The sequence below is a fragment of the Carassius auratus genome, chromosome 35 (assembly GCF_003368295.1).
Source record: "Carassius auratus strain Wakin chromosome 35, ASM336829v1, whole genome shotgun sequence".
Taxonomy (NCBI): Eukaryota; Metazoa; Chordata; class Actinopteri; order Cypriniformes; family Cyprinidae; genus Carassius; species Carassius auratus.
Window position 1 is genome coordinate 9,699,483 of NC_039277.1, and position 26,305 is coordinate 9,725,787.

Consider the following 26,305-nt stretch of genomic DNA (forward strand, 5'->3'; position numbering starts at 1 on the left):
AACATATGATTATATATGAGCACATCTTTCACCAACATGTGTGTGTATGTGAGACAAGTGTTCATTTGATATATTTGCTTTTTTTTAATTATTATTATTAAACAAAGATAGTAATAAAAAAAAATGTAAAATTAAAAAAATTAAAATTACAATTATTTAGTTTATGTGGTTAACAGTGAAATATATGTAACCCTGGACCACAAAACCAGTCTTAAGTTGCTGGGGTATATTTATAGCAATAGCCAAAAATACATGGGTCAAAATTATAGATTTTTCTTTTATGTCAAAAATCATTAGGATATTAAGTAAAGATCATGTTCCATGAAGATATTTTGTCAATTTAATATTGTAAATATATCAAAACTTAATTTTTTATTAGTAATATGCATTTCTAAGAACTTCATTTGGACAACTTTAAAGGCAATTTTTTTCAACATTTAGATTTTTTTGCACCTTTTCATATAGTTGTCCTATCCTAACAAACCATACATCGATGGAAAGCTTATTTATTGAGCTTTCAGATGAAGTATACATCTCAGTTTTGTCAAATTGACCCTTATGAATTTTTTGTGGTCCAGGTTCACATATTGTGCATAAATATATATTAAATTAGTAAGTGTTATGTGAGGGTTTTACAGGTGGATTTTATATTCCATGATAATACATATTTCAACATAAACAAAACAAACAAGCAAACAAACAAACAAAAAACTTCCTTGTATTTGTGTAGTATTCTTAACTTCGCAGTTTCTGTTGGAGACCAGATGTTATGGTTTACTGCAGAGTCGGTCAGTTTGACAGCTTCTATTTAACAGCAATATTAGTGGTCAATATTGACCAAGGAAATTTTCACAACCTCACCTTCTCTCGCCTGGGGTCCTGTCATAGTATTCCTCCTCTACCTGTTCTCCATTCTGAACAGCCTTCAAGGTGAGAAAGAGCACATATAATTAATTTAGATTCCGTTTTAGGATCCAGTCCATTAATATGTTGTGATTTGTTCCAGAATTCTTTATTTTTGTGTTCCATTGTCTCATGGAGGAAAATGTATGCAAGCATTGGAGAATACATTTATATTGCATTGCTTTCAAGCTGCAGGAATACTCTGGTAAAGCACAATCTTTTTTCTTGTAACTGTAACAATCTTGGAAAACACAAACACTAACTTCCTGATTGTTTTCAGAATGGAGCCAAACTGCAACTGTGGTTTCCAAACACAAACCCAATCCACTTATACATTTCCTGTCATGGCATCTGTGAGATCCATCAAGTCTAATTCAGCTCAGAGTTCAACGGTTTCCTCAGAGTCCAGTCAATGTCAAATGACTATTACAAGACCAGACCTGTGTAAGACATTACCAACATGATATTGTTAATTATATTATTTCCAAATCTTTTATGTTTTCTTGTCTTAACTGTTTTAACAGTTTGGTAATACCAAGAGCCAGAGCAGGATTGATGGTTCTTCCCTACGATACATCTCCTGTGATAGCAAGTGGGCTCAAGTTTCCTTCAAGTCCATGGAAGAATGGATTTGACACAGACATCTATCCACATAAATGTGACTGTTTTTGTTTGTTTGCTCTGTACTGAAGCACATGTTTTTTTCTGTTAACTTTTAATTTAAAAATGACATTTGATTCTTAGAAAATGAGTGAATAAAAATATATAAAACTCTCAGATTAAAATACATTTTATATCTCAACCTTTTTTCATGAAACAATCAAGAAAAAGTATGTTGAGATTTAAACAAAAATGATATAAATCTGGTTTGATTAATTGGGACATAGACTGTGACCCTATGCACTCATACACTATGTACTCAACCATGTAGTGTATGAATTATATACGTTTTTTTGTAATTCGTAAACGGAGTGCTTTCGCTACGTAATTAAGTTTCAGTGTGAACGCACTATTCGCACTATTATATACTAAAAACGACGTAAAAAAGTGCATAAATACGCGATTTGAGACGCAATTATTAGCACTGCAAGAGGAACTACACATGTGCGTCCGACAGTTGCATTCCGGAAGACGCATAGCGGCGGACTTGCGCGACGCGCGTTCTTCGGAAGTGCAACACTTGTACGTTTTGGAGGCTCGGCACTGGAAAGGTGGGGTGTTTTTGTTTTAGTTTTTATATTATTTATTTAAAATATCAAAGCAGAGTATTATAAGCAGATAAGAAGATCCTTTTTGTTCACCTCATATATTAAATCTAGATGCAGTGGCTCTAAAAAAAGCCGATAAGCAGCTGTGTGTTTACCCGTCCAATCATCATTAGCGGATTGATGTCTGTCTCATCATCAAAACTATCAAGACATGTTTTGGCTGAAAATTTGAGAACTCATAACAGGCCCCAAATGAAGCGGCAATTAATACTGAACGCCTACAATTCATTTAACAGTTATTTCCAGTGTGATCTATCGGTTTCTTATTATTTTTAGCCTAGTTTCTACACTTAGCCAATCTATCTACATTGGTTGCCATTATAATCACATTATAACTCAACGTTTTCACTAAAATGTAATGGCAACGAATTGATAGGCTATATATACACAGAATATCGATCGTGCGATATATCTTTGTCCTCCGTGGATCGATACACTGGCGCCAAATATCTATATTCAAACAAATAAAACGAGGTGCTTTAAATAGAGGTCCCCGCTCCCATCGTCGCTACTGAAGGCCTCCTCCAGGTGGCGCTCAACATATGAGTGACGGAGACGTGAACATAAGCCTAAGAAGTGTGACTAAAATAATGAATTCTCTAAAAGCCTCATTTAAGTTAAAATTCTGAGCAAACCTTGGCTTTTATACCACTGATGGGACAAACAAAATCAACAGAGTATGCGATGTTCAAGAAATGCATTATTTGTACGATATCGTGATTGTCTAGCAAAATATCAGTTATCGCAGAATCGCTGTATCATGATATTATTGCTATCGTGAGCCATGTATAGTTTTGTATTTTGGTGTGCCTTGTTGTGATTCCCACCCCATACACACAAACACAGACACACTTTATTTCACACACCCACACACATATATGTATGCATGTGTATTTTTTTATGAGACCCTGGACCACAAAATAAAGACAAAATGTAGAAGGTGCAAAAAAAAAATCTAAATATTGAGAAAATCGCCTTTAAAGTTGTCCAAATGAATTCTTAGCAATGCATATTACTAATCAGATTAAGTTTTAATATATTTCTGGTAGGAACTTTACAAAATATCTTCATGGATGTGATCTTTACTAGATATCCTAATGATTTTTGGCATAAAAGGAAAATCAATAATTTTGACCCATGCAATGTTTTTTAGGTTTGTGGTCCAGGGTCACACATATAGTTTTTGTTTTGTGTGTCAGCAAAGCTCGTGATTTACATTGAGTATCTCTGACGTCTCTTGGTTTCTGTAGATGAGTGGGGATTCGGATGGTAATAAAGTGTTCCATGAGCAGCTCCGTCTGCAGCAGCTGTATGAACAGAGGCGAGAGGGTGGAGAGGATCCGTACACATACACTGACCCAGAAGACGGCACTCTGTACGACTGGGACCATGAAAAGAGAGCATGGTTTCCAAAGGTCTCCGGTTAACCAATCAACAGAATACTACATTTACTCAATTAGTCTGTTTTCATAACCCAGTAAAAGTTCTGTATTAAAGTCCACTTATTTGTTTCTTTATAGGTAAATGATGATTTCATCGCAGCTTATCAAGCAAACTATGGATTCAATGAGGATGGGGCCCCTGATCCAACTGCTGCGCTCCCTCTCTCTGCATCTCTCCCTGCCAAAACGGAGGAGCCCAAAAAAACAGAAGAACCTAAGAATCTGGAGGAGAGCTCAACCCAGGGAACAGCTAAGGAGGGAGCTCAGAAAGGAGAGAAAAGGAAAGCAGATCCAGGTAAGAAATTATTCATTCCCAATTTTATTTTATGCATTCCTATTTTTTTTTTATTTCTTTCTTTTTTTTTCTTTTTTTTTTTTTACAAAGTATTCTAATTATATTAACACACATACATTGTGTGATGTGTTCTACAGGATGGTTTGAAGTTGAAAAGGACAAAAACACCAATGTTTATGTGACAGGTATATCATTTCCACATTATTAGATTGCTATTTGTTTTCATTTATTTGCTATTTGTTTTTAATTTTGAAATGAAGTTATTGGTATGATCCTGTCTGTTTTTTTAAATCAATTGGCTGTCAATCCAAAATTTGGTTCACAAATGTATTTCCGTGAATGTGTCTTTCTGCTAGGTCTTCCTCCAGACATTACTCCTGATGAGTTTGTGGAGGTCATGTCCAAATGTGGAATTATCATGCGTGACCCCATCACAGAAGATTACAAAATGAAGCTTTACAAAGACAAGGACGGGAACCAAAAAGGAGATGGACTTTGCTGCTACCTGAAGGTTGGTCATTGTAATACTATGATCAGGTATATTTATCCCTTGTGCTGTGCTGAAAATTTTGAATGAAACTGATTGAGTGTAGGCCTCATTGATCTGTGCTTTTGCACCTTCGTTTGAGTGAAAGAACATTATGTGTGGATATGTTTGCCAGGGTTTACTCAAAAACGAAAGTGCATAAGCTCAGAAGTCTGCCATTGATCTGCTCTGAAAAGAAACGTAAAACCCAGGACAGCTGAAAGCGAACAAGTTTACAGCATAATAAGCAGGTTTTTTTAAAAGGCTGGTTATTTTTGACGGGGAACATCACTAGTGTAACACAGTGAAAAAGGTGCACCAAAACTTATCCGAATGTTTTTTGAGACATTGTGATACCCAGCTTGAGCGAAGCCAGTAAGTTTTAGTCTAATATGATAACAATTTCTAACATTTTCAGGAAAAAGATTACCCTCGCAGGTTCTCTAAATGAACAAAACCCTGTAAACACAACATGAAAGTTATTTTCTATATATATTTAAAATAAAAACACTTACATGTTTCACATTCAGTGTTATTTTACTATTATTTATATACTATTATAATGTTTATTAATTATTTTAAATTAGATTTTTATATTCATTTTAAATTTAAAGTTTTAGGAATTTTATGTGCTTGTCTTATTTATATATAGCTTTATTTGTTAGTAATTTAGTACTTCAAATTAAACACATTTTAATTTCAGCTGTAGAATTTGAAATTAACAATTTTAAGCTCTTTAACATTGTTTACATGCTTATTTTTATCGTTTTCTAATTCCTTCTAGAAAGAGTCTGTAGCTCTTGCCAAGCGGCTTTTAGATGAGTCAGAGATTCGGGGCTATCAGCTTCACGTGGAGGAAGCGCGGTTCGAACTCAAAGGACAATATGACGCAAACAAGAAGAAGAAAAAAAACAAAGAATATCGCAAAAAACTCCAGCAGCAACAAAAGTAAGAATCTGTTCAAACTGACTCCTGCGGCTCTATATAATTGATTCAATATTTTCTGTGTTGCTGTAGATTTGACTGACATTTATGATTAACAGGCAGTTGGACTGGAGGCCGGAGAAGGCTGGGGAAACTCGCAAAAGGCATGAAAAAGTCATCATCATCCAAAACATGTTTCATCCCAGTGACTTTGAGGCAAGAATTAATCACAAATCACTCAGACACACCCACAAATACACTGGAACATACTACAGATGTTCGTGAAAAGAAGAACACTTTACATTGATTGCTGTCTGTATGAAAAGTACCTCCTGACAGAGCTTTTGTCAAATGTTTTGCTGCAGCCGAAACCAGACCTACAGAATTTCATTTTACAGCTCTATAACTCCACCAGCCTTAAACTGGTATTTATGATGTATGAAGTTAATTACAGTAATGCTGTTGATTAGCAACAGTTTAGAGCCACGGCATGTAGTTTCTCTGACAGCGTTGAACATCTCACAGCGGAGCGGGTCTGTCTGCATTCCTGAAGTAGGTGTAACCTAAAGGGTCAGACGGTAGTCGAAATGCAGGCGTGGATCTGCAATACAAGCATCGTCATGATTTCTGTGACGATTTATTGTGTTTAATGAATGAGACTGATACTTAAATTGAACTAAAACTATGTATGTGCCGCAACTATAAATAATACAGCTCTATCGTTCAGAAGTTTAGCATTAGTAAGGCTTATTTTTAAGAAATATTTATATAATTATAAAAGGTATTTTAGTACCATTTAGGCACAATTTATATTTTCCAACAAAGTAAACTGAAAAGTTTAATAATAAAGTTTTTTTTAAATAATGAGTAACATAAATTAAGGCAAATGTTGAGTGATAATGTGTTGAAGAGCTGCACGCTATGTCTCGTGCAGGAGGACCCTTTGGTTCTGAATGAGTACAGAGATGATCTACGGACAGAATGTGAGAAATTCGGCCAAGTGAAGAAGGTCATCGTTTTTGATGTAAGTCCTCTTTTACTCCTGTTCACAATTATTAGAAAACAGCTTTTCAAAATTTGAAGTCCGTAATCATTCAAATGCCTCTCTTTCTGCCATTCCTAACACTATACTCTTTGCGTTTTCCATGAAAATCAGAGGCACCCTGATGGAGTGGCATCCGTGGCTTTTAAGGAACCTGAGGAGGCGGACATGTGTCAGATGGCTCTGAATGGACGCTGGTTTGGTGGGAGGAAACTGTCAGCGGAGCTGTGGGATGGTGTAACTGACTACCAGGTAAAATACTTGGTCTATTTAAAGCCATGATGAATTGCTATTTGCAACCCATTTTACTTCCTCCATTTTATATTGTCTGAATGAAAAAGGATGTTTGAAGAGAGAAAAAGTAGAGAGGGACTAGTTTATTCATTAGGTATTTGCTGAATCATATGAAGCGTGTTACTGTACAGACAAAACCAAATGCGTCATTGCATGGCCTTTATGATGTCATCAGAAAAGGAAAGTTATTACATTGTGTAAACAAATATATTTTTGCATATTTAGACCAGAGATGTATATTAAGTAAGTTAATAGTGTCAATTTCAGGATCATTAACAAAAACTAAAACCATGGTAGAAAAAGCATTTTTGAATTTAAAAAAGTAACTTATTTCGTTCCAGTCAGTTGCCAAGGCAACATTTCTCATTTTTATTTAGTTTAACTTTACTAAAACTGCTCAAACTAAAGCTGAAATAATAAAATGTTTCTATAGAGGTATACAGTGAGTATAGAAAGGAATCATTCCCCTTTAAAATGATCAGATTTTGTTGCTTTGTATCTTGAAATAAAGACTTTTTGTTGTATATACTGTAGCTGTAATTACAGTTCCAAAAGAAAGACACCAACATGTCAGAGAAATAAAAATAAAAAAAAACAATCACTGGAATATGCAACCCTCTACATTGCAAGTAAATCTTCACTCTGGGTGACTAAATAATAGCTGCAAATGATGCACTAGTATACACTATGTACTCAACCATGTAGTGTATGAATTATATAAGGTTATTTTGTCATTCATAATCAGAGTCTGATAGAAAAAACCTCATAGAAGAGTGCAAAAGTACATGATTTGGGATGCCCATGATGTATATTGTCAACCATTGGCTAATAAATTTTACTCGCCAATGTTTGTGTTTGTGTGCAAGCTTAGCATAGAACACTCTGACTCTGAACTCTGAGTGCTTTAGAGCATCATTCTCCATCAAGCGATCCGTACTATTTCACTTCAGCGTACCTGTATTTGCCGCACTGTAAACTCTAGCATGATGGCCTGTTTTTATGCAGTCTACAGTGATGGTGCACGACTCGCCTTCACTTTTCTAATACCGCTTTTTCTCACACATGCAAAAAGAGAGAGTGAGAGTCTTACATACCACAGTGAATCGACAAGCTACATGTAAACTATTTTTTTTTTGTAATTTCCTGTAAAAAGAAAATGGAGTTTATTTAGAAGTGTGTGTGTGTGTGTGTAAAATAGTGGTCTGGTTAATAAACTAAAAACTATACTAGCCAATGCTGATTATATTGCCAAGGTGTGCGTAAAGGGTTGAAATGACTTAAATCCACTGAAAATCTGTGGACTTATGGACTTAGACTGCAGTCCATAAATGGTCAGCATCAGATTGAACCGAACTTGAGCAAAGTCTAGATTTGCAAAGTTAGTAGAGACATGTCCCAACAGACTGAAGGCAGTAATTACAGCAAAAGATGGTTCAACAAAATACTGACAAAAGGGGTTGATGGTATTTTTCAACTCAATGACTCATTAGTGTTCTATCTTTCACTTGGATGTTATAAGTTGCACTGAGTAAATACAATTGGATAAAACAGAAACTGTGTCCATTCCTTTGAGGCTGTAAGGCAACAAAATGTGATGATTTTAAAGCGGAGTGATTCTTTTCAATACCAACTGTATATATAAAAAAAAAAAGACCAGAATAACAACCTGAGCAAAATTAACTAAAATAACTGATCATTTCTGTATTCTCTATTGCTTGTTTTTCTTTGTCTCACATTTTGGTTCTGGAATCCCAGGTTGAGGAAACCTCACGAGAACGAGAAGAGAGACTGAAAACCTGGTCCTCTTTTCTGACTGATGAGAGTGCATCTGCCAAAGCTAAGGCAGACTCTTCAGAAGCAGCTGAACAACAGAATCCCAGCACTCAAGAAGCAGCAGAACAGACTCGACAAGAGGAACATACAGACGAAAGTACTGCAAAACCAAAAGAGGGGAAAGATGAGGAGGAGGAGGACGAGGTAGAGGAAGGAGGATTAGCGTCCACCGATAGCAGTTTAGCAGGAAGTGATCAGGAAGCATAGGACTCTTTTAATGTCTCTTGCTAAAACATCTTCATACTAATATACAATGCTTCCTTTTTTAATTGTTTATTCCCATGATATGTCTGTGCATTTCACCATATCAAAATAAGGACAGTAATGGAAATTTGACAGTAAATAGTAATTTGTGTGATTTTTATGTTAATGTGTGTCATTGTCTGAATCAGTTTGAACATCTGTTAATAGTTTTGTAGTAAAAATATATACAGATATTCTGTGACTTCATCATTGTTTCTTGTTTCATGAAAAAGATGTTTATTTGTATCTTCTCTCTCTGACAAGATCTTTGGTTTATAAGGGGGGAAAAAAACAAGTAGTTTCCTTAAGTGTAGTTCCATGTAAGTCTAATGACAGCTGTGATTTTATCTGTTTCGAGAGTCCTTGTTCAACTCGCTCGGCTGCATTTTTCAGCGAACATGTAAAGAAGAGCACCTCCTGCACGTAGTATATTCATTTTGTTTTAGTATGATCGGTGGCTGAAAGTTGGCTGGATTCAGTTCGGTAAGCAGTTTGGGGTTTTGATTTATTTGCGAATGCATTTAAAGCCCTGTTTCAATTGAGAAATTAATAATTGAAGTAGAAGTAGGAACTGTATAGCTCGTTACCATTTCGTTTTTAATAGCTTTTACCTGTGTTTTTTGTTGTTGTATGTTTAATTCTAGAATAAATAAAGAGCTAATTTATATGAAATAATTAGTAATAGTTTTGATGGCTGAAGTTTAAATATTCTATCAAATTAATGTTTAAATATTAATAAACTGCACGGTGCCATCTTCAGATAGATTCATATATAGTGTAATGTGCACTACTTTTTAAACTTTGAGGTTGGTATGTTTAATATCGTTAAAGAAGTATATTATGCTCACAGAGGCTACACGTATTGTGAAATATATACAATTCAATTTAAGATTTCAGTTTTCTATTGTAATATATTTCAAAATGTAGATTATTTTCAGCAGTCATTTGCTCGGCTCTTCAGTGTCACATCTTTCAGAAATCTTTCCATGTAGAAAACAATTGTGCTGCTTAATATTTTTGTGGAAACCTAATTTTTTTGTTTAATTGAACATGAAAATCCTTGTACTCAAAGCTATGAAATTACAAAATGCTTGGAAAAATTTTTTAGTTTCTTGTACAGAATCATTGTATTAGGGTAACTTTAACATCTTTAGAGAGTTCACTCCTAGAAAGAATGGTGTAATGACAGTGTTTCCTATTTTTAATGTATAGGACAGTAAATTTGTCACCTTGGAATTATAAGGTTTTATCTGCATTCTGAGCAGTTACGAGATACCGTGCTTCAAAGTTTTTGCATTCCATATAGTGTTATGTGATGTGAGGAACAAGTCTCTTTCATAGTTTTCATTTCAAATAGGGGACCCAAATGGAACCTGTTTTGTAAAATAATCCATCCATGTTGTATTCCTAAATCAGGATGATGGAGAACAGAGTGTTAAAGCGCTCGGAGGACTGTAAAGATCCACCTCAGCTCTTTACATACTATCAAGGTGACATCAACACTGCAGTGGATGAGCACTTTTTCCGTGCCCTGAATAAAGCAACCACACCAAAAGACCTCAGTACTAAAGCCAAGGACAGCAATAGGACTCCCAAAGCTGGTGCGTTAATCCGTCTGTCTATCTATCTATCTATCTATCCATACATCTATGTGTCTGTTTGTATCTAATACATTTCTTTTCCCAGATGTACCATCATCATCATCATGGGCTTCTTCTGGTCTAACATGGCCTAAGTCCACACACACTTCCGGTTCTTCAAAGCTGACCCAGTTGACGTCCATGGAACCTACACCTCCATCCCAGGGAGTTATTGTGAATCCCTCAGTACTATCATCATCATCATCCTCATCCCTCTGGCCATGCCCATCCAGACAGGGCACGGCCTTCGAACTGCCTCATATAATCTACCAACAGCCCATGGCTGCTGAGAGCAGTGCCAACTCTTACCTGAACCTGCTACAAATGGATCGGCCAACAGGGGGCATCATGATCTCGCCCTACTCAAAATCAGATACCAGACCAGAGTGGAATTCTGGGACAGCCTTTAAGGATGGAAGCAGGATCAGCCTAGATTCAGGTATGCCATTGCTAACTGTTTGCTCACAAATGAATCTAATGCAAGTGCACAGGAAATCAATTGTTAAATAAGAAATATAATGAACAGTCAGCTAGTAATTATTGTTATGGTATTGTAATTATAATGCTATGGTCGGCTACTTAAATGCAATAAATACACTATTTATACTACAAAATGGCATAGAACAGTGCAAATTACACACATTGGGATGCACCTAAGGTGCTCCTTTGAGTAATTAAGTACTTTATGACTGTTAAAAAAATATGTTTTATATAGTATGAATTAATCTATTTAAAGGGATAGTTAACCCACAAATGAACATTCTGTCATCGTTTACTCATCCTCAAGTTATTCAAACCTGTATGAGTTTTCTTCTGTTGCACATTAAAGAATATATTTTGAAGAATGTGGGTAATCACAGGAGTGGCTGGCCCCCATTGATTTCTATAGTATGGAAACAAAAACTATTCTATGGTCGGTGGGGACCAAAAACTCTTTAGTTAGCCACATTTTTGAAAATAACTTATTTTGTGTTCAGTAGAAGAAATTAATTCATACAGGTTTGGAACAACTTAAGGGTGAATAAATGATGACAGAATTTACATTTTTGGGTGTAGTATCCCTTTAAACCAAGTACATCTGGGTACTTTTCGTCTGCTGTTTTATGAATAATGTGAATTGGTCAATTATATTCTGTTCTAATTGCAGTACATAAAATAAGGGTTTGTGAATGTGGTGATAAGTTATTGATTTGTGATCATCTTGTGTTTTTCAGGTGTGCCTGTCTCAGAAATAACTAAGGATTTGTACTGGTATTGAAGAAGTGATTTCTGGCTCTGTGATGAAAATATATTTTCAGCAGAGGACTGCCTGTGTTTACATTATTATAAGCTTAAGAATTCTTTGCTTTTAGAACATCTGGCATAGTGATTCAAACCATTATATTCATGGTATCAAACATTCCTCAGAGATGAATGGCGATTAATTGCTTATTTTAGCCATGAGCATGTGAAGGATCTTGTAGTAGAATACCTGATTGAAAATAATTTACTTCTCGTAGCTATTTAATGGGTGAATGAGGAAGTAAAGTCTATTTATATGATTTGTAATACAATTATAGTTTTACCAAACTTTCTTTGTGTATATTATTCTGTATTTTGAAAGTTAATATTATTACTATAGCAATTCAAAAACTATAGTCATTTGTCAGGAAAATATATTCTATATAGTTATTTTTAAGTTAAACTTTCTCTCTTAAAAGTTGCCCATACCTTGGGGATGAAAAAAAAAAAAACTTCAAGCAGTGTCAACTCTCTAGGTCAGGTTACACAGAAGGCCAAGTAAAGCTAATGCAATGGCAAAAGTGAACTGACATGAGCAAACCAAAAATAAATGTTTCTGAAATCGTGCAAATATTATTGGACTTCTTCTTTAAAAACTTGTTTGCAAAACTTGCTTTACACTTTCCCCCTCAAGCTGTGATGTATTTCCCTGTCACAAACCTTCACTTTTGATGTACGAGTATGACAGAACAGCTAAAGGCTTTGCACAATTATGATGAATTTCCTCAATTATTCTCAAGAATAGTATAGTCTATTTTCAGTATGAATACACAGGTGACCTGTTTAATAAATCCTACATGAAAATGATCCTTTTGTTCATACTTTACACATTTAGACATTTGATTTTCTTCAGGTCTGCAGTTATAAACTTTCCTTTTTTCCCCGTAAGAGCGGGGCATTTGTAAAATGTAAAAAGACCATTACAAAAATATAAAGAAAAAAAGTCTGCTCTCTGCATCTACTGCTCAAAGCATTGATTTTCATTTAAAGGGGACATTTATTTGAGGATAAAGACTCAACCATGCGTCCAATGGGCTAATACTTCCACCCAAAAATGTGTATTACTGCTAATTACAGTTTGGGAGAGTGATAAATATATTTTTATTTGGTTAAACTTCACATTTACTTAAGTAATTTTACGTCACTCGAAGTCTGAGTGAAACTGCATATTCAGTGTGCAGGCCGCAATGTAATTATGAACACAGAAACTTGGATTAAGAAAGCAAATACAAGGACAGTTTTATGGCTGACTGAATAATGTTGAATGCACTTCTCATCTCTAGATCACAGCAAAAAGTAGTAGATTATACTGGACCAGATGGTAGAACTTGTCTTTTTAGCAAGCTCACTATTTGATTATTGATGCCTTGGCACATTTTAAGTTCTCTCCCATCTGCCCTAATTTTCCTGTTCTCTTGTGGAGTAAATAAATCAGGTTGATGCCAAAACAAGAGGACAACAGGGGCACATTCAGTCTAAATCTGTCATGTGTGATATTCAGCACATTTGCGGAACAACCATGAGAAACAATATGCACACCCACTTTGTTGCACGACTGAGGCAAGACACCGAACCCCCAACTGCTCCCCGGGCGCCGCAGCACATGGCTGTCCACCACTCCTGGGGTGTGTTCACAGTGTGTGTGTGTGTGTGTGTGTGTGTGTGTGTGCATTCGGAGATTAAATGCAGAGCACAAATTCCGAATATGGGTCACTATACTCGGCCACACCTCATTTCACTTCACTATTAAATGGACTTTGGAGCCACATATTTCCAATCTTCAAACAATGTCTGAATCCTCTGGAGATGTGTGAGATATTCTAATATGTCAGTCTTTATTAATAGTTCCTTTCTAGACAAAATAGCTAAAGACACTCCACCTCATTAAATTGCATATGGGTTTCGTGGCATGCTACTTTCATTTTTATTCCTTTAACTAATAACTACTTTTATATCACTTATATTTATTAAAATACAGTAGTGACTAGTTATTTTATTTTCACTGACTAAAAGTTAATAATCTGGTAGTTATGTTATATTACAGGTAGGCCTACAGGAAGTTGTTATTATACATGATTAGTATTTTGACCAGAAGCGACAGTTTAAAGGCAAATTATATGCATGTAATATTAGAATGGCTATTTATAGTTTAATTATTATATATAGGCCTACATATATATTTTTTTTTCATTCAACTATAAAAGACCTAGTCACTACTGCATTTTTACTAATAATTAAAACAATATGATATAATAATATATTTTATAATAAAATGATGTAATACATATTTTCAAATGGCTTGCCATATTGTCTATGAGATAAGCGTGATTAAGTTGCTGCGTTCATTCTGATTGAACACGGGGAGGGTCGCGTTCAGCTGAGGTGGGGGCGACAGTGAACCGGGTCTGTGGGTCTATTATATATGGTATTTAAACAACCTGAGAGTCAAACTAACTTTATCTTTCTTCATCTTCTGCGTTACAGAGTACGGGTGTGCGCTTTTCAGCCTACTATGGTTACTGTCCGCTGTTTTATGTTCCTCAGAGAGTCCAATATAGAGAACGGCAGTCAGCTCGACCTGACTCCTGTAGATCAGCCCGGGTTCAGCCGCACGGGATACACTGTAGTGGCAGTGTGTTTGGGAATTATCTTAGTTTTCGGTTTCCTAAATAACTTTCTTGTTCTTTTGGTCTTCGCCCGCTTTCATGTCCTGAGGACTCCGATCAACTTAATACTGCTGAACATCAGTGTAAGCGACATGCTCGTTTGTATTTTTGGCACACCTTTTGTTTGGAAGTTTTTGCTCTCTGTCCTGCAGTTGCCACATTCCAGTTTTCTTTGCCACTTAGTTCTCATGCAGTTCACCACACCTTCAATTAGCCTTAATTAGCCACAGACTTTATTAGGCAGCACCTGTAGACATAGCATTATCCCTTTGTTCATGCCACATGGAGGAATCCTAGTGTGTTGTTGCTGGAAATGCCGTGTCTCCTGCCTTGTGTGCGTTACTGAACTATGTAAGTTCCATATGTTTCTACTGTTAGAATGAACTGTTTATCTTGGCTTATATTGTTCATGTGGCTTACTGTGGTAATTGTAAGAATATGTGCATTTGAGTATTTATAGGCATGACCAGTTCCTTAATTACGGGGCAGAGAAAATGTATGTATTGACTTGTTTGTAGGCTATCTAGCTAATTTCCTGCAATCTAAGTTCTTGTACAAATGTTTATCCTTCAAATGAATTGTGGCTTTGTATTGTAGCATTATGTAGCTAATTGTATCCCATATCCTTTTTCCTCTTAGAAACCACACACACACACACATACTCACATGTACCTACCTAATAAAGGAAAGAAGTTGTGTAATTGAAGTGACTGGACTGGACTGTTCTTACCGACACCTCTACTGGTCTCAAGCCAGCCACCTGCATATCCCTCTCAGAATTCCTTTTCATGGTCCTTCGAGCCGGAGCCATTGATGACTAGTAGAGATGTCCAGTCACTCCTTGCCTTCATTACTTCAGCGTCCTCACCGCCAAGCCCTGCGTCCTGTACGCTATGATGACTATGTTATGGATTATGATCAGCGGCCACGACCTTCTGCTGCAGCACTAGAGCCACCATCGCTTCCTTCGGCAGGCATCTGTGGCGTTGGACCTCAGTATCAACCACAGTATGAGTCTGAGGAGGAGGAAGAGCCACCTCAACTATCCAGCGAGGAGGATCAAGAGGAAGAGCCGGAACCACCGGAAGAGCTGGAGCCAGCAACATACCCTCCTTCATCTGTCTCTTATGGAGGAGCCCTAGCCCCTGAATACCCACATGACCCTCATGTAGCCCCAATTCCTGACCCTCAAACTGAGCTTTTACAGCAATTACTAGAAGAAGTAAGAAATCAAGGTAGACTAATCCAGCGTTGTATGCTTGGTAAAGGCCACTCCTCACAGTCTCGTTTAGTACTATCCTCTGAAAATGTTGGCCCTCAGTTAGTAGCATCACAAGCCCAGCATGCTACAAAGCTACCCCAGGCTACCACAAATGATTATAAGCCCTTTTCTTCACTACCTCGAGAGCAGTCTTATCTACCTCTTGTAAGCCGTGCCCCTGTCATTCAGCCCTTAGCTCAGTCCTGGCAGCACACAAATCCTTCTGATCATAGTCAGTTCCCTGCTACTTGTCAAGTCCCAGTCTCACGTAATCCTTTGCCCCCAGCCCATATGTTGTCACCTCAAATTTCGCCTAGAGCTATGACCCATTCTGCCCAGCCAGCATCCCAGCCTCGTAATGTGCATCCTCCCCATTTTACTTCTGCAGCTCCATCAAGCCATTTAGCTCCCCCTTCAGGTCGACTGCAGTCATATAGCAAGATAGAAGGTCCCTCATTCCCTGATCTTACTAGAGAGGATGAAAGTCAGTATATGATGTTAAAGATGGCCCTATTCAACCTGTTGGATCCAGGAGAGTCAGAGCAGTATAAATATCACATCTTACTGGATCACTTAAAGGTAGATCAGGCGAAGCGGCTTGCCTTAGCTTATGTTTATGCCCAAGATCCCTATACTCAAGCTATTCGGGCCCTAGATGAGCGTTATGGCCAACCCAGACAGCTTGCTTTGAGAGAGCTCCGGGCTATAATGGAGATGCCTGTTATCCGGATAGGTGATGGTAGAGGCCTAGATCAGTTTTCCCTTAGAGTACAGGCTTTAGTGGGTCTCCTCCAGTCCATGGGCCGTGAAGGTCTCACTGAGCTTACCTGTGGCTCACATGTCGAGCGGCTACTAGAGAAATTACCCAGTGAGCACTTTTGTCAGTTTAAGAGAAGCATGAGTTTGAGCAGACCAGGCCCCCTCTCCTATAACCTCTTAGACTTCTCCTCCTGGCTACAACAGGAAACCCGCTGCCAACCCAGAAGGGAAAGAACCCTTCGGCCTGTCCGACCAGGGCCACCACCCTCTCACCCATTTAGAGCTACAGCTATACTCCATGGTAGCAAGACTTCCAAAGTGACCTCCCCTAAAGTCCAGATAGCTCCTCATAGTGCCAGTCAGCTTCCCTTCAACACCACCTTCACACGCTGTCCAGTGTGTGCTTACTGTAACTCCCCTGAACATCATGTCAGTAAATGTGATGACTTTCTCCAACTCACTGAAGAGCAGAGAATTAGTTGGATCACAGGACAGAAACGCTGCTGGCGGTGTGCACGAGACCACTTTGCAAACCAGTGTGATCTGAAGGGACGCTGCAACCAATGTAATGGGAAACATCTGCAGGTCTTATGTAATATAAACCAGAGGCAAGTGCAGAATTTCTACCTAGATCATCCTAGCGATTGTAATAAAGTGCTGCTGAAGGTAGTTGAAGTGACCCTGTGTAATGGAAACAAGTCTTTAGATACGTATGCTATATTGGATGATGGGTCAGAACGTACGATCCTTCTGTATCCTGCTGCCCAGAAACTCCAGTTGGTAGGAGAGTCTGAGAGTCTGAAGCTGAGGACGGTGAGACAGGATGTCCAGACTCTAAATGGTGCCGCCGTGTCCTTTACCCTTATTCCAAAGGCCCATCCAGAGAAATCCTATGCAATCAGGCATGCCTTCACTGCTGATCAGCTTTCTTTGTCCGAACATTCTCATCCTGTGAAATCCCTCCAGCGGCGCTACACTCATCTCCGGCAGATTCCCTTGAAGCAGCATGATAATGTAAGCCCCCTTTTACTCATAGGAGCTGATCATACCCACCTGATCACTCCAATACTGCCTGTAAAGTTAGGGCCCCTAGGAGCCCCTGTAGCAATTAAAACCCGTCTCGGCTGGACGTTACAGGGTCCTGCTAGAGATATTGTGAGCTCTCCCTCCACTAAGTGTCATTATATTTCCTTTAAATACCCACCTGATGACATCCACCATAATGTGAAAAAACTGTGGCAGCTGGACACAGTACCTCTGAGGAACACAAAAATGGTTGTCCGCTCGAAACAGGACCGAAATGCAATTCACCAGCTGGAGACTCAAACCATTCGAATTCCTGTTGATGATGTACTACGGTATGCCACACCTCTCCTCCGAGTAGATCCCTGGCTCCCCCTAAAGGCCCCTAAGGAAGCAGTTATGTCACGTCTTCGCAGCTGTGAGAGGCGATTGCTTCAAAACCCCCCACAGGCGGAGACCTATATCAGAGAGATTCAGAAGTTAGTTGATGCTGGGTATGTCAAGAAGTTAACCGCATCTGAGGTAGCAGATACTCCTGAATCTTGGTACATACCTCACCATATTGTGGATCATAATGGAAAGGAACGCATTGTATTTGATTGTTCTTTCTCCTATCAGAATCAATGTTTGAATTCACAATTGCTCCCTGGTCCAATCCTTGGGCCTTCCCTCCTTGGAGTTCTCCTCCGTTTTAGGCAACACAAGATTGCCATTAGCGGAGACGTTAAGTCTATGTTCCATCAGGTGCGCCTGCTACCACAAGATAAACCCCTCCTGCGCTTCCTCTGGCGTGACCTAGACAGTAGATCCCCTCCAACTGTATATGAATGGCAAGTCATTCCATTTGGCACCACTGCCAGCCCATGCTGTGCCATTTATGCCCTCCAGAGGATCGCCATGGACGCACAGGCCGATGAGCGTATTACCTATTCCATACAGCATTGTTTCTATGTGGATAACTGCCTTCAAAGTCTTCCCACACCAGAGGAAGCTAAGGACCTTCTTCACTGCATGCGGGAAACCCTCTCCTCTGGTGGTTTTGAGATTAGACAATGGGCTAGTAATGACCCCAAGGTCATTTGTGATCTCCCTCCCGATGCTAGGTCAGACCAGGCAGAGTTTTGGCTGTCACATCATCCTTCCCTTGATCCCATGGAATCTACCCTAGGCCTCCACTGGAATTGCTATACGGACACCCTGAAATACAGGCACAGAGCTATTGAAGCTACAACTCCAACCATGCGTTACATCTACAGAGTTCTTGCGAGCCAGTATGATCCTCTTGGCTATATTCTCCCCTATACAACAAGAGCCAAGATCATTGTCCAGCACCTGTGGGCAAAGGCACGAGAATGGGATGACCCAAACCTTCCCCCCAACATCCTAGAAGCCTGGCTTTCCTGGGAAGGAGAACTCCCTAATCTCTCCTCAATAGTACTACCCCGTTGTCTTATCCATTGGACAGTAGATACCCACTCAGCCATCCAAGACCTGCACATCTTCTGCGATGCATCAGAGCAGTCTTATGGTGCAGTTGCCTATATGCGTACTGAAGATGGTCAACAGGTGAATGTGTCCTTCCTAATGGCGAGGTCCCGTGTTGCGCCCAAAAAACAACTATCTATCCCTCGACTTGAATTGTGCGCAGCCCTCATTGGAGCTCAATTGTTCAACCTTCTTCAAACAGAGCTCACCCTCAACATCAGACAGGCTACTTTATGGACTGACTCTACCACTGTCCTCTATTGGCTTCTCTCTGATTCATGCCGCTATAAGGTCTTTGTTGGAACCAGGGTGGCTGAAATTCAGGAACTTACCAAAAGCCAGGAATGGCGATATGTGGATTCCAAGAACAACTCAGCTGACGATCTGACTAGAGGGAAGCAGCTGTCTGATCTAAGTAAGCCTTGCAGGTGGAACCAGGGACCTGCCTTCCTCCTAAAACCCCCTGATCTTTGGCCAATTAACCCCAGAATAGACCAGGCCGAAGATCCTGTAGAGCTGCGTAAGCCTAGTTTCTGTGGTGCCGTATTGCTTGGCCGAAATCCCTCCATCTTTGACCCTACTCAATTTACCACCTTTCAGGACCTCCTTGACTCTACCGCTGCCTCCCATAATGGGGTGACAAAGCCTCCTGCAACACCATCGGCAGCAACTTACCTTAATGCAGAGATTGCCATCCTAAGACAGACCCAGTTGGATTCCTTTGGAACTGATTTGGCATGCCTTCAGACCCACAAGCCTCTTCCACATTCCAGTCGTCTTCTCTCCCTTGCTCCGGAATTAGACCCAGTGTCAGGTCTTATTAGAGTAGGTGGAAGGTTACGACAAAGTGGTGACCTGCCCCCTGATGCCATACATCCAGTGGTCCTGGACCCTGCTCATCCGATCACGAAACTTATAATTAAAGATTGTGATGACCACCTACATCATTCTGGTCCAGAGAGGCTATTTGCTGAGCTGAGGAGACGATTCTGGATCCTGAGGGGTCGTGAAGCTGTCAGGAAACATCAGCACAGGTGTGCTAAGTGCCAGCAGTCCCGTGCCAAACCCCTTATTCCCCAAATGGCCGATCTCCCTCCTGCTCGCCTACGCCTCCGCAAACCTCCCTTCTATTCCACCGGGACAGATTGTTTCGGGCCCTACACTGTGAAAGTTGGACGGCGAGTTGAGAAAAGGTGGGGAATTATTTTCAAATGCCTGACAACTAGGTGTGTACATCTAGATCTACTCAGTCATATGGATACAGATTCCTTTTTAATGGCACTAAGGCGCTTTATAGCTCGTAGAGGTAAACCTTTCGAGCTGCTTTCTGACAGAGGTACCAACTTTATCGGAGGCAACCGAGAGCTACAGGAAGTCTACCGATCTCTGACCCCTGATCTCCAGGCAGTTCTGGCCAAACAGAGGATCTCCTTCAAGTTCAATCCCCCACACGCACCCCACTTTGGCGGGATGTGGGAGCGTGAAATACGTTCAATCAAGATTGCCCTGCAGACCACCCTAGGTGCCCAAGCTGTCACTGAAGAGGTGCTACGCACAGTGATGATTGAAATCGAAGGTATGCTCAATTCAAAGCCCCTAGGTTATGTGTCTTCTGACATTGCGGATCCTGATCCGGTGACTCCAAACCTGTTGCTTATGGGGCGGCATGACTCTTCCCTCCCCTTAGTCACGTATCCTGATTCTGAGCTGTGCAGCCGTCGTCAGTGGCGTCATAGTCAGATTCTTTCAGATCATTTTTGGGCCCACTTCCTCAGAAATTATCTTCCTTCTCTCCAGTCTAGACAGAAGTGGCGCACTGATAATTCTAACCTCCAGCTAAATACTGTTGTTCTCATTATTGACCCTCAGCTCCCCCGATCCCTCTGGCCAGTAGGTAAAGTGATTTCCCTCCATCTCGGCAAGGACGGCCGTTGTAGGGTTGCAGATGTCCAGGTGGGGGACAAACCGTATACAAGACCTGTTGCCCGCCTCATTCCACTCCCTGCCCTACCTGAACCCCCATGACCTCTCACTCTAGCAAATTTGCAAGGCAAATTTGGGGGCGGCTGTTTGGAAGTTTTTGCTCTCTGTCCTGCAGTTGCCACATTCCAGTTTTCTTTGCCACTTAGTTCTCATGCAGTTCACCACACCTTCAATTAGCCTTAATTAGCCACAGACTTTATTAGGCAGCACCTGTAGACATAGCATTATCCCTTTGTTCATGCCACATGGAGGAATCCTAGTGTGTTGTTGCTGGAAATGCCGTGTCTCCTGCCTTGTGTGCGTTACTGAACTATGTAAGTTCCATATGTTTCTACTGTTAGAATGAACTGTTTATCTTGGCTTATATTGTTCATGTGGCTTACTGTGGTAATTGTAAGAATATGTGCATTTGAGTATTTATAGGCATGACCAGTTCCTTAATTACGGGGCAGAGAAAATGTATGTATTGACTTGTTTGTAGGCTATCTAGCTAATTTCCTGCAATCTAAGTTCTTGTACAAATGTTTATCCTTCAAATGAATTGTGGCTTTGTATTGTAGCATTATGTAGCTAATTGTATCCCATATCCTTTTTCCTCTTAGAAACCACACACACACACACATACTCACATGTACCTACCTAATAAAGGAAAGAAGTTGTGTAATTGAAGTGACTGGACTGGACTGTTCTTACCGACACCTCTACTGGTCTCAAGCCAGCCACCTGCATATCCCTCTCAGAATTCCTTTTCACCTTTAAGTTTCGCCGCGTCTGTGCACGGCCGGTGGCTGACGGGAGTTCATGGCTGCAGGTGGTATGGCTTTGCCAACGCGCTGTTCGGTAAGCTTATATCCAATATATTAATATGTTCTACTGATTACACAATGTGATTACCTTTAACTGGACGTTATAGAAAACAAACAACATTAACTGGTTTGGGTCTATTTCAAAAGCTGTTAACTCGTGGATCACGTCTGTGTCACATGGATTCATTAGTTTCAGAGTAGCCTATTATGCTTTTTAAAAGTGCTCCCCTATTATGGATTTTTGAAAATTACCTTACATGCAGTGTGTAACACAACTCTAAGTGAATGAAAACATCCTGCAAAAAAAATGTAATCCGAAAGTGCACCATGTTATTGGGGCCCTTTTCGAAACGAACGTAGACAGAAAATTCGGCGTAGGATCGTAGGATACGACTAATTTTTCAGTGTTCAAATTGCCCCCAAACACTGTTACAATCAGTAACCAAGGGAGCAATTGTAACACTGACCTAATGCATTTAACTTGCATTTAATTATAGTCTTGTCCTAATTAGTGAAATCATATCAATGTTACAATTGCCCCTAGATGTGTAATACTTTTGTACATAGTCTAATAATGGTTGTTAAAAAATTTTTGGGATAAACTAGGGTTACCAAGGTAAAAAATACATTTGGTTTATTTATTATTGTTGATTATTTCTGGGGGAAATTCCATGAAAATATGCAGAAATGTTCTCAGGATGTTACGTATTTAAGTGTACAAATACTTCTTGATTTCTTAAGCCCTTTTCACACTGCATGTCGGACCCGGCACATTGCCGGGTCGCCTTCTGTGTGAAAGCAAACACGTCCCGGGATTGATTCCGGCACTGAACCCGACCTAGTGACATTGCCGAGTTCAACCCTGGACGAGCGCTGTGTGAACAAAAGCCAGATCTAATGGCGTGTCGAAGTGATGATCGCGCAACTCTTTTACTGGCTGTTTTGAAGAAAGATCAACGTTCGCGACAAAAAAAATATGTGCAAACTGTAATGGAGCAGAGATCAGATAGTTCCTCCGCGTTAACGCCGAGGTCGTTAGCTTGCTTCAGTGAAAGTACTGTATAATGTGCCTAAAGTTTGCGACTCGTACATTACACGTCACGCCCTGATGTCACGTGTCATTACGGGATCTTTAAGGGTTGTGTGTGAAAGCCATAGACAGTAAAAGAAATGGACACAGCGACCACATTGTATTCAACGTAGACAAGTGAAGTCAGTTAGAAGCACTTAATTCCTGGGGGGTCGGGCGTACTGCGCAGACTCAAACTGAGCTTGATGACGTAGATGTCACGTGAGCAACCTGTAAGTCTTCTAACCGCTGTGCCAAGAGAAATCTGAATCACCCACTTAATCTTCCAGAGAAGGCGATCGTGAACAGGAGCAAATTTTGGTAAGTATTCTGATTAATTATCTCCCTTGACTTCATGCCTCCGCGTCCCCCGATTGCCTCATAGACAGTAAAAGATTGCCTGCGAGCTTCTCCTCCTGTCCATACGGTAATTTCTCTACTGTGCGACAGATAGTCGCTGGTTATGATGCAATCGTTAGCCTATTTTTTTTTTTTTTTTTTTTTACAAAAACTGCTTCTACAGGACCATAACGTAAGATACAAGGGAATGAAGCCTTTTATACATTGTCGTGTTTCTTTAGAAATAATCAATGGACAAATGGAGTCTTTAAACGTCTCAGATATAAAGTTATTTGCTGTCAAAGTGACGCCAAAATGAATGGGAGTCAATGGAATGCTAACAGCAGGTGGGGGTCTGCTAGCCAATGGCGGTGCCCAGGGGTGCTTAAAAAAAATATGAAAACCTGCCCCCCTGGTGAAACCACGCACATATCCCGGGTAATCAGTGGCAGTGTGAAAGTGCAAAATCTAGTGGCGACCCGAGAACAATTGCCGGAACACTTTACCCGTGTATTTGCCGGAATGGCAGTGTGAAAGGGGCTTTAGTGAAATTTACCAACCTGTCAAATAGCCATTTTATCTAATGTGAAGTTAAAGGTTTTTTTACATTGAGTAAAGTAATGTGCACTATAAAACAAACAACAATTTAAAAAAAAATAGTTGATGAACATATAATTTATTTGTCTTTTTATCCAATATCAACAGGCATTGTTTCACTGGTATCCCTTGCTGTGCTGTCTTACGAGCGCTACAGCACCATCCTCTGCTGTTCAAAAGCAGATGTGTCTGACTATAGGAAGGCCTGGCTCTTCATCACGGGCTGCTGGCTGTACTCTCTCATGTGGACAGTGCCGCCACTCTTCGGCTGGAGCAGCTATGGTCTTGAGGGTCCCGGCACCACCTGTTCAGTCCAGTGGAACCAGCCCTCCTCGGAAACACGATCTTACGTCATCTGCCTCTTTGTCTTTTGTCTGCTGCTGCCTCTTCTTCTGATGGTCTACTGCTACGGGAAGATCCTCATTGCCATTCATGGGGTGAGGGAAGAGTGAAAGAGGAAAAGGTTGAAAGAGAGAGGGAGTAGAAGCAATTATTTTGATTAAAGAGGTCTTTTCTAGTAAGGCTCATCAATCTTTCTAGCCAAACGTTAGTTCGCCATAAATTAAGCCATTTTTAAGCCACTGTCTGGAACCAAAGTCTTTCACACAATCATTGTCATCATTATGTATGACTTCTGTGAATTATATATACAGCAGATTCAGATTTGGGCATTTTAGTATGTAAATGTGCAGATTTTCGTAGGTCTTGTCTCAACAAATGCTAAAAAACAAATATGAATATTTATGCACCCTCAGGCCATCAGAACAGATTTAGAGAAATTTAGCATCACATTTGTTTACAAACAGGCATCTTTTTACTTCAAATATTGTTAATTTATCGACTGGAGTTGTGTGGATTACATGTGAATTATTGTGACGTTTTTATCAGCTGTTTGGACTCTCATTCTGACGGCACCCAATCACTGCACAGGATCCATTGGTGAGCAAGTGATGTAAATCTGTTCCAAAGTTGAAACAAATTGACCTACATCTTGGATGGCCTGAGAGTGGGTACATTCTCAATATGGTGTTCCAATCCAGCCTGGTTGCAGTTATTTTTTGAAAAGCAAACCTCAAAGTGTGTCTCCTCATCTCACAGGTTGCTAAGATCAATCAGACAGCTGCACAGAGGAGGGAAACGCACGTGCTGGTGATGGTGGTTTCCATGGTGTCCTGTTACCTGCTCTGTTGGATGCCGTACGGGGTCATGGCATTGCTTGGCACGTTCAGCGTCGGTGTTGTCAGCCCCACAGCCAGCGTCGTGTCATCCATACTAGCAAAGAGCAGCACTGTTCTAAACCCCATCATATATGTTCTGTTCAATAATCAGGTATGTGTTTCTCATAATAATATTTGTATCCAAATTATTCTTATAGAACAGTGTTACTGTCAAATCTATATTTACTGCCAGTTTTACAGGTGCTTTATAGCTTTAGTAAGATGTGGGCCAGAACCTCCAGCCCATCTCACCCTTCATACAGAAGAAGGCGGTGGTCAGCGGGACTGTATCCCTATGGGGTCATATGATGCTACTTCTCCGCCAGACAGCCCAGACAAGTTTGGGACCCAGAGGGCTTCAGTACAAAGAGGTAGTAAGACTTTGGTGCTTGTGGTGCATTGTGCTTCATAAAAGCCTGGGATGAACGTTCCATCCATGCAATACCATATTTAGAGGGACAGGAAATGACATTGTTACTGCCATATACATATACAAATATTGTGTTATTAAGAAAGATACTAGTATATCAGTATTTCGATTTACAGTTTTGTGTTTTATAAGTGAAATTTATATATTATTATTTAATGTTTATTATTTATTTTTTCTTCAAATATTGCATGTAATTATTGCCACCAGGTGTCAGTATTTGTTCAAACGTGAAACAATGAAATTTGGGCTTGGCAGCATCCGAAGGTCATGCCTGTGGTGTGCACTGAAGTGAAAAAATAAAAGTATTAAGGTTTTTTAATCATACTATATCAGAATCTTCTTCAATTATACTGGTCACCTGAACCCTTTTTGTTCAATACAGTGATTTCAGTGATTTCAGTGACACATACATATAAACCAAAAGATTTCTCCAGGGATCTTTTTTCTTACAGAACTTGGCAAATGGATTTAATAAATCTAGACGTCTGAATATTGCATTTTATTTTCAGTATCATCAAGTGATGTATTACCTTAAATTACTGCAATTATTTTTATTAATGGATTAAGACATTTATTTTTTTAATGTATTTTTTATTAATTAATTTTCTGTTCATCATTTTTTATTTTATTAGTTTGTTTTCTTTTGTTTTTGTTGTTTGTTTATATCTTCCTCATTAACTTTTCTCTCCATTAACAGTTTGATAAAAATGTTGAAAAACCTTTGAAATTATTTAGATTTCTATATGACACTTCCTAAAATCATAAGTCAATAAAGATAGTCTTACATACCAAACGAGAAAGAATATTTAGCAAATCCATATCAACAAAAGGTTAAATCCATCAAAGTAGTTATTAATATAAAATGTGACTTTCTAGGCCTCTTGAAATGGAAACCTTAGGTTGCCTGATCTTTACCACTGAATTCTGTTAAAGTGCAATATGGCATGACCTAAGAGATCTCGGAGAACCACAGAAGAGG

At 39.5% G+C, this 26,305-nt stretch overlaps 2 protein-coding genes across 2 annotated transcripts; both read left to right on the top strand.

Annotated features, from left to right (window-relative positions):
* Positions 1-1,982: 1,982 nt before the first annotated feature.
* Positions 1,983-12,255, top strand: LOC113054321 (HIV Tat-specific factor 1 homolog). Its single transcript, XM_026219792.1, has 13 exons — positions 1,983-2,114; positions 3,422-3,586; positions 3,692-3,908; positions 4,046-4,093; positions 4,265-4,419; positions 5,219-5,382; positions 5,478-5,574; positions 6,293-6,382; positions 6,515-6,652; positions 8,450-9,253; positions 10,187-10,371; positions 10,457-10,849; positions 11,625-12,255. The coding sequence occupies exons 2-10, from the start codon at positions 3,422-3,424 to the stop codon at positions 8,732-8,734; spliced, it is 1,359 nt and encodes a 452-aa protein (XP_026075577.1). The 5' UTR covers positions 1,983-2,114; the 3' UTR covers positions 8,735-9,253; positions 10,187-10,371; positions 10,457-10,849; positions 11,625-12,255.
* A 1,826-nt stretch (positions 12,256-14,081) lies between these two features.
* Positions 14,082-25,366, top strand: LOC113054322 (pinopsin-like). Its single transcript, XM_026219793.1, has 5 exons — positions 14,082-14,479; positions 21,609-21,708; positions 23,788-24,116; positions 24,778-25,008; positions 25,090-25,366. Exons 1-5 carry the CDS (start codon positions 14,114-14,116, stop codon positions 25,306-25,308), a joined length of 1,245 nt encoding a protein of 414 aa, XP_026075578.1. The 5' UTR covers positions 14,082-14,113; the 3' UTR covers positions 25,309-25,366.
* Positions 25,367-26,305: the final 939 nt, after the last annotated feature.